The 19,093-nt window shown below is 46.1% G+C and overlaps 1 protein-coding gene across 7 annotated transcripts in view; it reads left to right on the plus strand.

Annotated features, from left to right (window-relative positions):
- RASAL2 (RAS protein activator like 2) overlaps positions 1–18,215 on the plus strand; it is a 280,500-nt gene extending 262,285 nt beyond the window's left edge. For 5 of the 7 annotated variants that reach the window (XM_084851229.1, XM_084851226.1, XM_084851227.1 and 2 more), the window contains 5 exons: positions 523–1,360; positions 6,608–6,742; positions 7,768–7,970; positions 8,534–8,621; positions 13,952–15,116. In XM_084851229.1, coding sequence (XP_084707355.1) covers positions 523–1,360; positions 6,608–6,742; positions 7,768–7,970; positions 8,534–8,621; positions 13,952–14,116 — 1,429 coding nt within the window. In that variant the 3' untranslated portion in view covers positions 14,117–15,116. Of the gene's footprint in view, positions 1–522; positions 1,361–6,607; positions 6,743–7,767; positions 7,971–8,533; positions 8,622–10,734; positions 10,766–13,951; positions 15,117–17,814 lie in introns of those variants that run through there. The other 2 variants (XM_084851228.1, XM_084851233.1) reach the window with 2 other exon arrangements.
- Positions 18,216–19,093: the final 878 nt, after the last annotated feature.

Genomic DNA, 19,093 nt, shown 5'->3' on the forward strand with positions numbered 1-19,093 from the left:
AGAGCGTAGATCAGGGCAGGGCAACTTGTGGCCCTCTAGATGTTTTGGCCTACAAGTCCCATCAGCCCTAATCAGCATAGCCACTGGTGAGGGACCATGGGGGCTGTAGGCCAAAACATTGCTCACCAATGGGATAGATGGATATTGTGTCTATGAAAGTGGGAGAGAATCTTAAGTTCATTGCTATCCTGTTGTCTGCCACCCCACTCTTGCTTTCTCTTAAGAGAGAAAAATAAAGAGAAACAGTCCGGGGTGATGATCATCTTGGGGGGAGAGGGAGAGAGGTGGCTTTGGCCTTGCACCACTGCCATGTGGCTCCCAACAAATTCACTCTGAAGAAAATGCAGCCCTCGAGAGGGAAAAAGGTTGCCCATTCCTAGCTTAGGTGATCATCTGAAAAAGGCCTAATATATTATTCCTTTGACTGCTTTTTAGAAGAAATAGAAGGAGGTTAACTCTGTTATTGCGGGGCACAACTTCTGATACACTGACCAATTACCATTTCTTGTCCACTCTCCTCAGTGAGCTCAAGTTGAAGTCTCCACCCCAAGAAAACGAAGGGTATTTCAAAGGCAAACTGCTGTTGATCCAGCAGGCCTCATCACGGAGCATGACTTACTCAGACAAAGGTGATGAGACTAACCTGCCCAACGTCCGAAGCATATCCCTGATGGATCTCCAGGATCCCAATGTCACACAGTGTGATTCTGAATCCATAACACATGATGCTCCTGCCCGTTTATCCGGCAGTCAGCTTTCAGTCATCCAGGTGGCGAACATCAAGCAGCTCCATAGCACACCACAGAGCGCCCCCCAGGTCAGGAGGCCTCTGCACTCAGCACTAAACCAGCAGGGCAGTCTGCAGCCCCTTTCCTTCCAGAACCCTGTGTACCATCTCAACAACCCCCCTCAGCCAGTGCCAAAGGTGTCCATGGACTCCAGCTTGGAGAACCTGAGCGTCACCAGTTCCCGAAGCCAGAATAGCGAAGACCTAAAGCTCAGTGGACCCAGCAACAGCAGCATGGAGGACTTCACCAAGCGCAGCACGCAAAGCGAAGATTTTTCCCGGCGGGGCACAGTGCTGGACAAACATGTACCCATTGCTTTGCCTCGCCAGAACAGCACTGGGCAGGCCCAAATCCGCAAGATGGACCAAGCGGGGCTGGGTGCGAGGGCCAAAGCACCCCAGTCACTTCCCCACAGTGCCTCTCTGCGAAGCACAGGGAGTATGTCAGTAGCATCTGCCACAATGGCAGCAGAGCCCCTTCAGAATGGGAATCGGTCCCGGCAGCAGTCCTCCTCCTCCCGGGAGAGCCCAGTTCCCAAAGTGCGGGCCATCCAGCGACAGCAAACGCAGCAGGTAAGGCCCTCAACTCGCCTGATACTATGAACGTGAGGGCACATTTTCTTTTGCGTTGTATGAAGGGAGAAGCAGGGAACAGTTTGCATTCGGTATCAGTAACCAACCTCCAACCCAGGTGTCGTCAGATGCATGGGCAGCACGTGTTTGGGGCACTCCTGGACCTTGACTAGGGCATAGTCTGGCCTGCCTTGTCAGGGCTGTGCTGCTGCCTTGACTGACGGCAAAACTACTCCAAGGTATCTGGGTAGAGCAGGAGCTGCATGTGTACTCTACTGTGCACAGAAATGACATTTTCTCATTGTTAGGCTTGACTTGTGCCACACTGACTTAAAAGGTTGGCAGAGGAGGAGGAGGTGCAGTTTGCCATTTGCGTTTGGTACCATGGTGAGCACCTTGCCTTGCAGTGCCCTAAATGATTGTGGGTCCATTTTATTTAAAGTGTTTAAAGTGTGTGTGGTGGGGGGGGACGGGGGGGACATATTAGAGGGGGAAATCTTCTGTTCCATACACACGCACACACACACACACACACACACACCTCTCTCTCTCTCTCTCTCACGACATCTCCTAAGGTTATTGTAAGGATTACTGATGATGTAATCAGAGCCGGACAGCGCTGTATCAACTCCATCTGATATGGTGGCTGCGCCCCTTCCTTCCCGACCATCTGCTCCCATCGGTAGTACATGCCCTGGTCTCCTCTCGTTTAGACTACTGTAATGCGCTCTACGTGGGGTTACCCTTGAAGACGGTTCGGAAGCTGCAGCTGGTACAGAACGCGGCGGCTCACCTGATTAAAGGCAGCCGCTGGCGAGATCACATCACTCCAGTGCTGAAGGAGTTGCACTGGTTACCAATTGTTTTCCGGGCCAAATTCAAGGTGTTGGTTTTGACCTTTAAAACCCTATATGGTTCCGGCCCAGCCTATCTTAAGGAGCGCCTCCAGCAACACCAGACAGGCCGCTTAACAAGATCAGCCTCAGATGGCCTTCTCTCTGTCCCATCAGCCAGGACAGCTAGACTGGTGGGGACGAGGGAGAGGGCCTTCTCTGTGGTGGCCCCCACTCTGTGGAACTCCCTCCCTAGGGAACTCTGCCATGCCCCCTCTTTAATGAGCTTCCGTCGTGCATTAAAAACGTGGTTGTTCAGGCAGGCATTTGGGGTGGGTTAGGGTATTTAAAAAACAAAAAAAATATGGTAAAATTTTATTGTTTTAAATTGTTTTATGGTGGGTTGTACATCGCCCAGAGTGGCTGGGTGACCAGTCAGATGGGCGATCAATAAATTTAATAAATAAATAAAAATGTATGTAAAGTGGTTTGAATGCTCCAATGCAGCATATTGCAAGCTCCAATAATTATACATATTGGTTTCTTTTGAAACTGTGAGGCTTTCTAGGCATTCTTGTTAATGCTAAAAAGTTAATCCCAATTGGATGAATATTAGTGCTGGATTGTGTCTGACTATTGGTAAGTCACTAGGATACCATAGTTTGATTTTGGCCAAGAAACTGGCTATTTAAACTGGTGCTAGTGAGTTATACAGGCAGAAGAATTTGACTTTTGGAAATCCAGCAACCGGTCTTCTAATGCATGGGTCTCCCACGGACCATCTCATGTGTGTGTGCATGCATGCAGTTCTTGCTGGTAAAAAGCCCTTACCAGAACACCCTCTGGAGGTACATTTGTCTCCTTAGGGGTATGTTACTGGAAATGGCTGGAAAATAAACAAGCACTTACTTGAAGGCAGTAGAGGGAGAGAGACATATTAACCAGGGCCCTTGTTGTGGGGCGGGGGAGGTAGTAGCAGCTTCTTGCTTGTGTCATTGATGCTTCTGTGTGGCTGACATATGGGAAGCACATAAATCCAAAGCCATGCACGTTTAAAGAAACTCCCCATAATCCGACTACTAATCCGAGTGCATGGTTTTATTTCTGCAGCTTCCTTGTTGCTAGGAAGTCAATGGTGCTTGCTTCAAATGGCTGTAGCATAGTGAAGTGTCCAGGCCCAGGGTGCCTCCTTTGCTTCCTTCCCTCTCATGGACTCCCTGCGCCTACAATCAGTACCATTGACCTGACCTTGCAAGACCTGCAGACTGACTTGCAAGCCTCTCAGATTGCCACTTTTCCCTCAACTGATTCCTTTTCCATTCCCAAATCTTGTAGATTTAAATCCACTTTTAATCCATTTGTAGCTTGTTCAGTGCCCGTACAAGCTGTTGGTGTTCTCGACTGTTGGTCTGCAGGCATAAAGGGTGTTTCCACAAATGCCAGCACTTACTTTAATTGCAAATTATGCTATGGAATTCTCCCCCCCCCCCTTGCATTTCTTTGTGGGCGTTGATGGCTGTTAGATGCCCTGTTACTTATCAATTGTTTTTTGTTACCAAGAACAGGGGGGAGGCCTGTACTGGGTTTCAAGAGGTCAATTTGTGTTCTGCATTTCTATTGAGTAAGTAGGTGGGAAACACATGCAAATAGCAACAGCTTAATACCTTTATTAGAAGAAACTACAATCACAAAATAGTGAGCTTTTGAGTTTCACAAACTCTTTCAAGCTGAATGTTAAGCAAAAAAAGGGGAGGCAGAAGGAACAATAAAAGATGTTGCTGGTAAAGAAAGCCCTGGTGGAAGCCCTGATTGCAATATGTTTCAGCCTGAAGGTGGTGATTCAGGAAGCTCTTTGCAGACTAATTCAGGTAGTTTGTGTCCAGTGCTAGCTGTACACACACACACACACACACACACACACACATGCAAATATAAAAATATCACAGGTTGCACCAAAGCATGAAAGCATAATGGTTCAAAGAAACAATGACTGCTCTTGCTTTTGAAAATATAAAAGCCGAAAGTTAATCAAATATATCTCTAGCGCTAATTGGAACACATACATCCCTTGAAAAGCAGGGAGCAGAAGTTAATAAAAACAAATTAGTCCTTATATTAGCAAAACTAGAGATTACATTCAAGTGGTGGGGAATGGAATTTTCCATCACCTTTTCTCTTCCCCCACCCCACTCTTCTGGCCTTCAGTGGTTATTCCATCACTTAACATGCAGACTCACAAGCCACTGAGAAATCATGTCCAAAATTGGTGCTTTTATTACCACATCAATTTTTATCATGTGAATGTTACTATTGTGTGCCTTCTTGGGAGGGCTCCTGCCCCAAAAGGTGGCCAAGAAATATTTTAAATAAATAAATAAATCATCCCATATTCAAAAAATGTCTCTGAAACCATGAGGACTAGAGATTTCATTTTTGTAAAAGAAACCTGGCTTTCCAAGTACAAGCTTACAAGCACTTGGAGGGTGTGGGCTTTAAATTGACTGAGTTCATTAAATGAATTAGACAAGTTTGGCTGAGGAGCAGCATAAGTTCTCAGAGATATGTTTCTGGTGATGGAAACAGTATGCAGGACTGGATGTAACTTGGGTTGATTCAGCAAAGCAGTTCTTACATCCTTACACCCACCCTGATGCAGCATTTTTCAGCTGGTTTGTACATTGTCCTTGGTCCCTCTTTTCAGTCCTCTTCCTTGGATGCCACAGCCAATGGACATCGTCCACAGTTAGCTTTTCCACAGTGCAAACTGAGCCACGCTGAAAAGTTGCAGAAGTGGTTTTCCAAAGCTCACCCTGGGGGAAAAAAAGGTATATTTGTACTGAATGTGGTGAGGGTGCTTCCAAATTAGCTCCACCATTCTAAAATGACCATTGTCTCCACCTTAAATGGTATGGCTGTGTTTGCAGAAGCATAACTAATGCAGCTACTCTGTTCCCTCCTGCAACCTCCTCCTCCTTGGAACAGCCCCAGGACCTTCCAGGATCAAAAATCCTCACAGCCTTTCTAAGCAACCCATATTAACTTCTGCAGCCGTTGTTTTTCCTGGACAGCAAACGGGCTCATGTTGCATATTCTCTCTTCCTTACGGAGGAATACAATCTCCAACTGTATTAGTGACCTGCTTTGTGTGCAGGGTTGCAGCTAATAGCATGCAGTCAGCTGTAATGCTGGTAGGAGCTTTTTGTCATCTGCATCTGTCTTTTGCAGAAATATAACCATATTTCCTTGATTCCTCCATACTATGTTCTTACTCAGTTCCATGAAGCAGGAAAAACCTGTTTTGTGAGCAGAGAATAGCTCAGCTATCACTGGCAGGTCCTAAAGCATCCTTCTAATAGCAGAGAGCCTACAGTTCTTTATTTCTACCACAGAGCCCTGGGGGTTTAAGCATAACTGACTGTGGAATTCATATTTATATCACAATCTGCCCCTGGCAATCAGGCATTCCAAAACTCTCTTCTTCTAACAGGCTAGAACAGCCATAAATTGTAACTTGTAGTGTACTGTAGGGTCCCAGGGAGATATTCAGAGGCAGTCACTGAAAACAGATACAGGTTTTAGTGAAGTAGGTCCAATGAAAACATAGAGCAAGGCTGGTCAAAATCTTCCATTGCTACCTCGCCAGGTCCAGCTCATGGAGAGAGTCCTGAGCAAATGTTAAAACTTAGGGTGGAACTTAGGGTGGCATATTAATATAGCAGCACAACTCTTGGAACAAACATAGAAATGTTACAACACCCACCATGGAGTTTAAATGCATTTCAGATCCAAACTATATGTCAGCTCAGCAAAAACTAACTGAAATCCTCAGAAACCACTGCACACTTTAAAAAAGAAACTTTTGAAGAGAAGTATAGTCTGAGAACCGTATTTATTCAGATGCACCTTTTTCTGCCTGGCTAAAAGGTGGCAAATTGCTAAGACACCAAGTACATTCAAATCAGTCAGTTTATGTATGTTGTAATGTAAGGTGCTTTTTTATTGCTTCTACTCCAATAGCCCAATGGCCTTCTTGGGATTACTCTTCTGACCTGAACAATAACTGTATTGAGGACTGTGTTGCTACCTAAGCGGTGGAGAGGGTGGGACATCACATTAACTGATAATCTTGCTTGTTATCTGTCCATTTAATTAATTTTTTAAAAGAGCATTCTTTGGCACTTTTCTTGCTGACGTTGATATGGGAAGAAATCCTATAACTGGCCCGTAGCCATCCACTTCCTTCATACCCATATTATTGGAGAGCGGTGAGACCACGCCATAGAGAAGCTGCTCTCATGCCATGGCCTGTGTGCATGTTGGCCTCAGGTTATCACTGAGGTTAACCAGTGGATGGGACCGTTCTCCTTCTGACAACAGTGAGACAGAGTCTCCCACTCTCGTACTCTGCTTGCAGATTCAGTCACCTGTGGACTCTGCCACAATGTCACCTGTGGAAAGGACAGCTGCTTGGGTCCTAAACAATGGACAGTATGAAGAAGAAGAGGAAGATGCTGAGCAAAACCAAGATGAAGCCAAGCATGCAGAAAAGGTAATGGCCACATGACTACTCTGGGTCTCAGCCACATCCACAAGAAGCCGCTGGAAGAGATCATCCACAGTTTCAGAATGAAGTGTCATCAGTATGCTGATGATTTCAGTTACTAAACACCTGGTTTCTGCAATTTTTACTCTGCATTAGTGTTTGGAAGCTGTGGTCAGGTATATGATGGCTAACAGATTGAAACTGAATCCAGACAAATCAAAGGTGATGGTAGTAGACTTTAATTAGGTCTTGGATTGAGTAGATGGCCTGTGATCAATGCAAGTATAATTTCCCAATTGGAACAGGTTTGGAGTCTGGAAGGTGTTTTTAATCCAAATCCTTCTTTTTGACAAGCAGATTGTTGCAGTAGCCAAGAGTACTTTTTACAGCTTCACTTGCTTTGCCAGCTCCGCCCCTTCTTTGGGGCACAACCTCTAGGTTGACTATTGTTATGCATTCTACATGGGGCTGCCCTTGAAGACAACTTCGAAGCTTCAGTTAGTGCAAGATGCTGCTGCACATCTCCTTATGGATGTGTGACATTCTGAACACATCCAGCCAATATTGTTCCAAGTGCAGTGGCAGCCAGTATGTTTCCAGGCTTAGGTCAAGGTGCTTGTGCTTAACAGTAAAGCCCTCCACAGCCTGGATCCCATATATCTGAGGAAGAACGTCTCCTTAAATTGCCCTGCACATCCCCTTCTATCAACTTCTCAGGCGCTGCTTCAGGTACCAACTCAAGGTGAAATAAGAAAGGTCACAGGATCTGTGGGATAAATTCCTGTGGAGTTCCATAATTCCCCCTCTTCCAGAGGGAGTGCAAACTGTGTGTCTTCTGTTTGGCCTTTGATTCAGCTGGCTAGTTTGCTTTTATTGATTCTGTTTGTTTTGGAAGGAGGGGTTGCAGCTTTCTTGCAATTATTCTATTTGTGTTGCTTTCATTGTATGGCACCTTGAGCACAGGAAAAAGCAATTAATACATGATTTTGATATATCATGTACATTGTTACCCCCCTCGCTCCCACCTTCAGTATGAGCAGGAGATAACCAAGCTCAAGGATCGCCTGAAGGTGTCAAGTCGCCGGCTGGAGGAGTACGAGCAGCGTCTTCTGGTGCAGGAACAGCAAATGCAGAAGCTATTGATGGAGTACAAGGCCAGGTTAGAAGACAGCGAGGAGCGGCTGCGAAGGCAGCAGGAGGAGAAGGATAGCCAAATGAAGAGCATTATCAGCAGGTAAGGGAGAGAGGGCTGTCAGGGGAGGGAGGATCTGGAAAGCTCCACAGTGTAAAGAGACTGCTCTGCTTTGCCATACCAGCATTTGATCGTAACATGTGGGCAGCTCCCTTGAGAAATGTAAGCACAGCTCCCTGAAGGGGAAGTTATCTTTATCTTGCGCATAGGAGGCTGAGGCAGAAGGGAGATAAATCACTTGCCCCAGGGTCACGCAGAGAATCAGTAACAGAAGTAGGGAAAGAGTTCAGCGACTTAATCCGCAGTGCAGTTTAGCTAGAACACTGCATAAAGAGAATAGGAAGACCTTAATTCAAGCACAAGCTCATCTTCCCCTGTTTCCATGGATGACCTGTTGCTGTTGAGTTTAGGAATTCCCCTTTCCTTCAAGGGGCTGCTTGAAAGACATGGGGCTTATCCAGCTGAAATCGTTGGTTAAGGAACAGAACAGAGTGCTTCAAAGTTTTTGTCTTGAGACAGATGCAGGGCTGATCTTTGTTTTTCTGCAATCCCCCAAAGACACAGTCAGGTGTCTATTTCATATCCTTTCATTGGCCCTATCCTAGGTTAATGGCAGTTGAAGAGGAGCTGAAGAAAGACCATGCAGAGATGCAGGCAGTCATTGACACTAAACAGAAAATAATTGATGCACAGGTAAGGACCAAAGTGTTTTTGCTTACAGACCCTGCTGCCACAATTCTGCTCCTTGTTGTGTCCCGTGACTAACGCACTGAAGCAACTTTTGGAGAATGCCCAAGGCAGCATCTCAGTGGGGCAAAGCATGGACTATTTCCTTCGATACAAGATTGCTGTTGCCTTAAGACAGCCTGAAGCATGTTGGGTCAAAGCGTGTACCCTCCTGACATGCAAAGCATCATGGGGTCAGAGTTGAATGCTGAGCTGCTGCTGCTGCAAAAGGCTACCTGATGTGTAGACAGAGCTCTGGATTGTGACCTTGCCTGACTGTGGCTTGTAATGATGCCCGTTGGGAGACAGCCTCCTTTGGCATCTGCCTTGGCTGGCATAGGGGGAAGCGATGCATGTGGACACATGTTTTTTTGTTTTGTTTTTTAAACATTTGTATCCCACCCTATGTCATTAATATCACAGGGCAGCGTACAGAACATGTATGTTCTCCTGTTTTGCTTTTCTGGGGTGGGTGTGGAAGCTTTGCTCAGAGTCCCTTTGCCTCCCTGCTTGGGTGCTCTCATTTGCTCAGTCAGGAGAAAAGAGGATTAAGACGCACATGAAATAATCACTTTGATCTCTTCCTGTATGCTGTGCTTGTGAGACAGTGTTAGTGGGACTGCTCCTTGCCCTTAGAGTATAGAATCATCTCCTGCATTAACATTTATCATTGCTGGGTAATCTCTTTCTTAGTGTCTTTCAACATCAGCCACATTCCCCTAGCTTTACCCACCATAAAAGGGCCAGAATACAGAGCTTGCCCACTGGCTCTTTTTCCTAGATGCTCCGTGGTGCTGCCTCAATTTAAATCTATGGAGATCGCAATGGAAAGGCTATGATTGCGGCCAGTGACAAGGGGAGAGACAGCCCTCACAAGAGCCTGAATTTATTAACACATTTCAGTAAGCAAGTTTCCTTCCTCGGGCAGTCTTAAAGCATAAATAACAATACATAAAATTTCATATAAATGTACATAAAACTCAGCCATTTTATAAACTGTTAAAAATCTGTACCAAGCTACTTTCTTATAAGAACAACCAACATAAGAATGTATTACCTGTAAGGAATGATTATATTAGGTGGTAAACTTCCTTACACAATTTTTGTTGAATTTTTGTTTTATTATTTTTAAAGGGTATGTTTCTATGAATGTTATTTTTATATAGGCTTTTAGAATGCCCCTGAGGAAAGACAGTTGTTTTTTGCTGTTGGGCCTTAATCAATTTGGGCACTTTTAAGAATTGTTTCTCCCCTGGTCATTTGCTCAGCTTAAATCAAATGAGAAATGCGTGGCTTTAACTCAGACTTATGAATAACTACTTGCCTGGTCTCCTGTGGTGAGTGTAAATCTCTTCCAGGTAACTTTTTCAGAAGTAGGGATTTGTTTTTTCTCTTAGGCCACAATTTGTGTAGGCAGGAGGGCCAGAAATTCTTCAGGATTTCTTTGCAGTGCTACAGAACAACTTGGTCAAAGCCACTTGTTCTTTCCTGAACAGTCCAACAGTACAGAGTGCTGTGGGCTGAATAGAATAAGTGTCTAAACTGAGGTCAGAACTCCCAAATTCATTGTGGTGTTCGAAACATGCACTCTGATTTGCGGTCCTGGACACAGCTCCCCAATGTTTTAATCATGCGTGGATTATTTTCTAGAGGGTGGCTGGGGGCAGGGACACAGGTAGGGGTATATAAAAGCTGCTTGGATCTCCTGCAGAAGCCAAGAACTTGGCTCAAGGCCATGTGGAAAGCAGAGGCCCCAAACTGGATTCCTGCTGGCTTTCTGAGGAGTGTATGGGACTTGGTTTATCCTACCCAGTTGCACTGAAGCAGGGAGCCATCAGTCACCCTTGTGGAATCGGAAGGAGCAGCATAGGGTTTGGTTTCTCCTTCTTAGCTGAGGAGGTATTTTTCCCATGCTTTCCTCCTGGCAGCCCGTTTGTCAATCAGTCAGTCTGTGTTTGCTGGGTGAGGAGGGGGAGCCTGGATGTCACTGTTGCCCCCTCCCATGAATTAGCAGAGCTTCACTGTGCGCTAAGCTTCCATTTGTAATTGCAAGTGACATCACCACTGTGTTAAATTACAGGTCTTAAATGGGGATGAGATAATTCAAGCAGGCAAGTACACCCAATCAGTTCTTTAGCTGAGCACCGCCCTGCCCTGGCCTGGCGCACTCGCCTCCCCTTACACATTCCAGCTCCTGCCACTCCCTGAACCTCTTCCAGATGCTGTTGGAAACATCCTTGGATTGCCCTGCACTGGCTTTTTGAGCGAGGAGGTGTCATCGGGGCTCCCTCTTCTTGAACTCCCAAGTTCATGCCTTCCAGATCAATTTTCCTTTCTAAAAAATTGTCCCGTCACACACACAGATACAACAAAAGCCAAAGCAGTGGTGGAAGGGGAAAACATGCCCCCACGTTCAGATACTAAGAAAAGCAGGCTTGGCGTTAAAAAGAGACCCGCAGCATTATCTCAGTAAGAGTTTTTCAACTGGAATATACAGTCATTCTTTCCAGTTTGCTCTGAGTCTGCAGTGAAAGTACGTTGTGTTGAGGGAGCTCCCCTCAATAGGACTTGAAACTGACCTAGAAAAGCAGGCTGGACTAATCAAGGTGATAGTCATGGGACATCCCGAAATCCAGTTTTCTCCAGATTGTTTGCAATCCAGGCCCCTTGCACGCCTGTTAATGTTAAGGGCTTTTCGGTAGGACACCAGAATGGGTCTTAATATCATCAGACCACCTAAAAATCCAGTTTGTGGACTCTGCATTCTGGGTTCCAGTGAGACCTGTAGCATTGGGCATTCTCACTTGGTGTCATAAACATTTCAAAGTATTCTGTGATACATATTTTAGAAAGCTTGAGAATGCAATGATATGTTTTGGCAGGGAGGAGGAGGAGGAGGAAGACACCAGTCAGACACAGAATTGGATGTACAAACAGAGCTGATCTTAGCCAGGCCTCTTTTATGTGTGGCATATAGGTAGGTTTGCAGACTGCACCCCCAAAAAGTGTTGTGGCAACACAGTGGCCTTAAGCAGTGAGACCGTGCCTTCACAAATGCATCCCATCTATGTATTGCACATACTCCTTCCAGATGGCCACCAATGGCTAACCCTTCTCCATGGCTGGCAGTGACCAAGATCCACTTTGGACGTTCCAGAGCAGCAGTGAGAGAGGAAACCTGGGTGATGGGTGCGTCCCTTTCACATGTTTCCAGGCTTCATCCAAACTGGGAAGATGTGTAACGGACGTCTTCTCCCTTTGCATGAAACCTGGAAGTGTAGTAAGAGGAAACACAGATCCCTCAAGCTTCCTTTCACAATGCCTCTCTGCCATGCTCAAAGCAGCTCTGAGGTTATTATTTCAGTCATTCCCAGTCTGTGTGCTGGAACACACTAGTGTGCAGGGAGAGAACCGCTGGGAAAGTAAGGGCGTAATCCTGTCAGAATAGGCGTCCGCCTCTGAACTCAGAGGCAACCACCTATCCAGTGCAGGGCAGGAGAACCACGGAGGGGATCATCCCCTCCACACTTCAGCTGCCCTGCATTCTCAGCCAGACAGCTGATTTCGGCTGTCTAGCCACAGGAAGTTGGAGCCGGGGGGCCAGATGCCGGACGATGCATAGGAAATGGCACTTCCGCCCAGCACGCCCCCAGGATCTCCCCGTTTTTGCCGCTGCACACTCCTCTTTGGTGTGTGGGGCCGTTCTGCGCTGCCTACGAGGCAGCGCGGGAGGGGGTGGAGGTCAGTTCTCAGGGGACCGACCTATCCTGTGGCCGTCTAGCTGCTGACAAGCAGCCATAGGATTGCGCCCTAAATTAGTTAAATGAAGGCGCCGATGAGTCCAAACTACCCACCCCACTGAGAGCTCTGTGATAAGAACACCTTGCTTGTACTTAGGCAGAAGTGTTGAACCTGTCATGAAAGTTGGTAACTGGGAACCACTTCACATGTATCCTGGGTACATAGATCAGCGACAAACATATATGTCAGCCCTTTTCTCCCCTCCCCACAGACCACTTGCTGTGTTTTAAATTGCACATAGCCACCCCACATGGGAGGAAGTGCTGGAAGCTCCCTGGTTAAGCGTGCACTGTATAGCCGCTGTGCTGGAACCCTTTGAAGGGTGTAACTGAACCGCCTCGCTGCAGCGGGGCTCTTCGTTCCTATAGGGCTTGCACAATCCCCATCAGCACAGATGGCACATCAGTAGCAGCCCTTAGTGGGTTTAGTGCCTTTGCCGCCTGAGGGAACTGACTTGTTCATTCCTTCATGTTTGTGCCCTCTGTACGTTGTTTCTCCTTCCTTCATTTCCGTCATGCTGGGCAGAGCAATTGCATGCTGCATCAGTTGCTGCTGAGGTGGGAATGCTGTAACACAGCTTTGATTTCCCGCGAAAAGGCCCACCAGCCCCACGCTGTTGCTGTTTTTGGTTTTACATTCAGGTTAAACCAAAGCAGGTCCTTGGGCCTCTTTGATTTGGGCCTCCCCCTCCTACCATGCATATGGTTTACACGTCTGTTGTTCATGTGCTCAGGCATCCATTCCTGCAATGCAGAAGCCCCCAGTTTTGAATCAAAACCAAAAAGGGCTTTTTGATTCTGCAGAGTCCTGGAGTAACTGAGCTGGAATGGGTCTAAGGAGCCAGGTGCCCTGTTTGGTTTTTGTGTCTTGTCAATGGCATATTTCCCCTCATCCCCCATTCACATAAGTTTCCACTTTCTCTCCCCTTGCTCTCCCCACTCATAACTCCTTATTTCCAGCTTCTGGCTGCCGACCCCCCGACTCCCTCCCATGTTGCTCCTGCACCCTTACACTGCTGGCATCTGTTTGCAATTATAATTTTTGGTGTACCAGGGGTGTACTGCAAACCCCCTCCATGAGGGGGTCTCTGGAGGTCTCAGTCTGTACACACTGCCTACACTCTAGAATGAATCTGCACTCTCATTCCCTTCTACTGCCTTTTTCTGTTTTCCTGTCTGCAAAGACTAACCCTTAAACCTCTAGGAAGCTCCCTGCTCGCTTCTGCCTCAATGTTCCTACAAGATCCACCACTAAATTAATTTTCAGTACTGGCTAATTAATTGGCAGTTTCCACAGAACAGATGCTGGACAGCAGAAAGAGGCAGGCTCATTCCGTTCTTCTGCAGAGCATTGGCCAGGCTGGATCGGCCTAGGAAAAGCTCCTTAAAGAACTGATGGTCACCTTGAGACACAGATGTTGCAGGTTCTGAAGCTGTTAAGGCCATACAGCAGTGAAGCTGGATAGCTCTGATCTCATTCTTAGTGTTTTCTTGCAGGAAAAAAGGATCCTCTCTCTGGATTCAGCCAACACACGGCTGATGAGCGCCCTAACGCAAGTGAAGGAACACTACAGCATGCAGGCCCGGAACGGCATCTCCCCCACCAACCCCACCAAGCTTTCCATCACGGAGAACGGTGAATTTAAAAACAGCAGCTGCTAACAGCAACTTCTCGCACCAACAAAATTGCCAGCTTCTCATTTCTCTCCCCTGTTCCATGCCTGGCCCCCCAGCTCCCTCAGTGTTCCCCAGAGCTGCCTGCTTCAAAGCAGGAGGTTTCAGGGGAAATTGGAGGATAGGGATGCAGGGACTGTGACACCAATGTGGTAATTCCCCAGCCGGCTGCCACCACACACCCAGACACAGACCTGCCTGGTGTCCCTTTCAAGGTTGCAACTGATCATCAGGACCACCTTCCCAAGTTTGACCTTGCTGGATTTCCACCCTGCCTCTCAGGTGTTTGGAGCATGGCAGCAGCCTCCAATATGCTTGGTTGCAACCTGGGGCAGAATGGGCATCAACCATCACCTGCCCAGAACAGGTTGCTAAATTCTAACTGGGGAAAGGGGCTGTGGGAAGTCACAGCCTGCTGAAGAGCAGGGTAAACATACTCTACACACACTACCCAGTTAGCTTTGGAGGATAACTCTTATCTTGGTTGTAACATTGAACAGAGGGCCTATGAGGACTGGATGCATGTGTGACTATGCAGTGATAGCAGGTTCAGGGGAGCTCCAGCTTTTAAAATGCTGCATCAGTTACTGTCCTCACATCCCCATTTCCCAAACATCTCTGGAGCCTCCTGCTTTAAAGTGGGACACTTTGTGAAGATTTGGGGAGAGCATCTGTGGAATCTCCCCTCCTGATCAAAGGATGATGTGAGCATCTTTCTTCCCCACCCCAACCCTGGTCTCAAGACATTCACCCAAACTGTTTGCACATTGTCAGGGGCAGTTCCTTCCACTCCACTGCTGCAAAGCATTCCCCCCTCCAAATATGAAAGGCTGTTTATCTTTTTATTTATTTATTTTTTACTTTTATTGAAAATATTAAGGTTTTTAGTGATATAATATGTAAATTGCACCCATAAAATGAACAAAACCCTTCTGTTATTTTAGTTTGTTAATTACCTACATTAAAGCAGTATTTGTGATTGTACCCTATCTTCAGGTTTGTTTTCATTCCAAAAAAACTGAATAGCTGCCAGTTTTCTAGAAATATATGTACGGAATTTTTCTTGTTCACCCACATCTGAGTCATAGCAGTAAGCTTGCACATTAACCAGCTTTCCTACACCATTCCTCAGTGGACTGTTTCCACTAGTTCTTACTACAATTTTTTTACAATAATAATTTTGGCAGCTGTTAAGAAATGTCTGACTAATTCTCTGTGTTTCTTTTTAATATTCTTCTATGCATCATTTGAGGGCCAAATTAGACGTTCAGTGGGGAAACCAAGTCACCACTGCACAGCTACGAACGGTAGTGCACTTACGTCAGGAGTGGAGAGCCTCAGCCCAGGGGCCAATCCAGCCCACTGGGGATCCTCAGAGGGCCATGCCCCCTTCCGCTGGCCCCACCCCTTTCCTCCAGCCACTGATTTTTTGGTGGTTTAGTGGCTTTTGTGAAGTTTTCTCCCATTCTAAAAGGCTGGAATGCCTCTCCGAAGGCATCATTACTGATAGTACGAGCTTTCAGCTACATTGTGCTGGTATGTTTTGTGATTTTGCCCCACCCCTTTTGCTTTTGGCCCTGACCCGCACCACTGGAATGCGGCCCCAGAGAGCTTTTCCAAAACGGAATCCAACCCTCGGGCTGAAAGAACTTCCCCACCCCTGACTTAGGCCTTACAGCCCACCCCACCCCACCCCTTCAGATGGTAATGTGCATTACTTCACTCACTTCAAAACTTGTTAAGCCAGCCCTGTTGCATTTGGGGAACCTCCCGAGTGTCTGCCCTCAGTCCTGCTGTGAGTCTGTGGCTTCAAAGTGATGGGGGAAGGGTGCATTTGGAACAGAGAAGCAGTCTGTAGGTGCTTAACCCTTCCCCTGCCCACTGCTTTTCTCCTGCATCCCCTCTTCCCCCCACCCCACTCCCCAAACAGGCTTTTGGCCAGCTTGGGTTCTGGTGGGTGTTTGCCGCATTGCAGGAGAAAATGACAGGGAAGGAGGCTAGAGAAAAAGGGTGGGTAGGAGAAGTTTTCAACATCCCACTTACTACATTTATGCTGCAAAATTCCCTCACCCAACACTTTGGAGCCATGTATTGGTGACCCAACTTTGCAGATGTGGGTCTGTCACCAGACATCTGATTTGGCCTTAAGAGAAAAATGTGTGATACAAACAAAAGTACATCCCATTCTTTCCTGAATAACCTTTTGCAGCCCCTTTCACTAACATCTTACAATTTTACACAGTCACCAAATATGCAAGAATTAAGCCTCATTTGCTTGACACTTTCAGCATCTACCAGTGGTGATCCTACATTCTTTTAATTCCTGTAAGCATATTAGTACCACTAGAAGAGAATCTTACACAATTTTCCTTTTATTGCTACATTTAATTATACCATTGACCTGCTTTACAAATGTTTTTCCAGTGTTCTTCCGCTATTTTGGTTTGCAGATCCTTTTCCCATATCCATCACCTTGAAGTAATTCAAATTTTTGGAGATACACGTTCAAATTCACTCAGATCCCTTATGTCAACATTCTTTGCACTTTTAGATAGCTAATTCCTAGCTTGTAATACTGGAAAAACAAGGGAGATTGGTCTTGTATTTTATATCACTTCATTGTATGTGAAGTATTTTCCCAATATGTAAATCGTAAAACGTTGTTAGCTTAGCATTTTCCCATGCACAAAGTTACACAGTCTTTCTAGCTATAGAAAAATTGGTTTGATAAATTATAGAAGAGTGCAGTGATGGGATAGGAGTGCTCTTATATATGTTTATCCCAGTTTTTTATTATAAAATTATGTGCATAAAAATGTTTCTCTAGCATGATCCATTCTTTTAAGGGTATAATGAGACCTTGCTCATCTATAGGTGAACTAAGATTAATGCCCTTCATTTCGCCCCACTGATGCGTGCGCAGGCATACACTCACACACCCCAGTCAAAATTGCAGCAGGATGCATCTGGGACTGCCAACCCTTCTTTTAGTGCCTTCTGCTGCTTGTTCTTTGCCCCTTGGGACCTTATTCTTCCAAATAAAACAATGCATTAAAGATTGAATTAAGTCCTTAACTTCTGCTGTGGTATTTTTACAACCATGGTAAGAAAAAGGACAAAAATGTAGGCAATAAGTTCATTTTTATCATCACAATCCTACCCAGTCATCAGATGCTTAGTTTAAACCATATATTTTAAACTTGTCTTAATACGTTAACCTGGGAGTTAGCAGCCTGCTCCGGGGGGGGGGGGCAGGGCGGGGGGTAACTCTTAGCCTTCATCTGTACTTTGAAGGGAAGCCCCAACAGTCCTGTAGTGTTGGATTTGTGGTGGTAGCAGGTTGGAGAAGACAGAACCATTACAGTCCCTGCATCCCCGTGTTCCATATTTTCCTGAAGCCTTCCACTTGGAAGTGGAATGCTTTTGGTAGCATTGATGGCATTCATAAAGGGGAGGGGATCTTTGGATCTCTGTCAGCATGATGTCTCCAAGTGGGGTAGGGCTGAACTGGAGAAATGTGTTCCTCTTTTAGCCATAGGAAAGAGTGTTGGGTTTCCAGAAATACAAAGCTGTAAGCCACTCTGTGTTCATTGTGATCATGGCCCTAGCATCCCCTCACCCCCAATTACTTTGATTTTGGTATAGTGAAATCACTGTCCTTTCATTCGTTTTATCTCCTATAACAGAAGGCAGGGCGGCAGGAGAGGGTGAGACCTTCTTTGAATTCTACCTGTACAGTAGATCTGCTATCTCCAGGGCCTTAACAAGAATGTTATCTTACCGGACTCTTTGTTTTTGCAATGCTTGCTTTGAATAATTTATTTCAGTTTGGTTTAACCCTTAACACAGTACCCTTTTCCCTCCCCTTCCCTCCCCACCGCGTGTCTTTTTATGCCAGTAGTGCTGGACTTTGTGGGTCTCAGAGATCCACTTCTGCATTTCATTGTCTGGGTTTGTTCTAAAGAAGATTTATTTTTGTTCTGTGAATATTTTTGGACAGTTTCTTGTATATGTACAGATATAGATACATTTGAGGTCTTTTATTGGTATTCCTACAAAGAATTACAAAATAAACTTTAACTTTAAACAGTTTGGACTCAGCCTGTGTCTGCATTAATGAAAGTTTAAGTAGTTAAGAACTCAGTTTGGGATGTGGGTGATGGGAAATGTCTTTCCTAAGAAATCTCAGAATTGCAACCTCAGGCATTCATTCAATCAGGAAGCTGAAACTAGGAGTTTAAACCCTTAAAATGAAGATTCCATGGGAGACGGGAATAACAATTTAACAGATTGTATTAATGACAGGATGGAAAACCTGATAAGACCGCTCTTAAAGAAGCCCTTCTTGGATCCTCAAGTTCTGAACAACTTTCGCCTAGTCTCAAATCTGCCATTTTGGGGCAAGGTGATTGAGCGGGTGGTGGCGGTGCAGTTGAAGGCACACTTGGAAGAAACTGATTATCTAGACCCATTTCAGTCGGGCTTCAGGCCTGGGCATGGGACAGAAACGGCCTTGGTCGCCTTGGTAGATGATATGAGGAGGGCTCTGGATAGGGGTGAATGCTCCTTCCTTGTTCTCCTCGGCCTCTCAGCGGCTTTTGATAGATTTGACCACGGTATCCTCCTGGACCGCCTGGAGGGGTTGGGCATTGGAGACATCGTATTGCGGTGGTTCCGGTCCTTCCTCTCCGGCAGGTACCAGAGGGTAGTAATGGGAGAGGAGGTTTCGGACCCGTGGCCACTCACTTGTGGGGTGCCACAGGGTTCTGTCCTCTCCCCCATGCTATTTGACATCTATGTGAAGCTGCTGGGGGTTATCATCAGGAGGTTTGGGGTGCGGTGTCATCAATATGCGGATGACACGCAGCTCTACCTCTCGTTCAAATCTTCACCAAGGTTGGCCGTAGAAGCCCTGTCCAAGTGTCTGGAGACGGTGAGTGGCTGGATGGGGAGGAATAAGCTGAA

The sequence above is a fragment of the Heloderma suspectum genome, chromosome 4 (assembly GCF_057233095.1).
Source record: "Heloderma suspectum isolate Gila_16-S chromosome 4, 16-S_ref, whole genome shotgun sequence".
NCBI lineage: Eukaryota > Metazoa > Chordata > Lepidosauria > Squamata > Helodermatidae > Heloderma > Heloderma suspectum.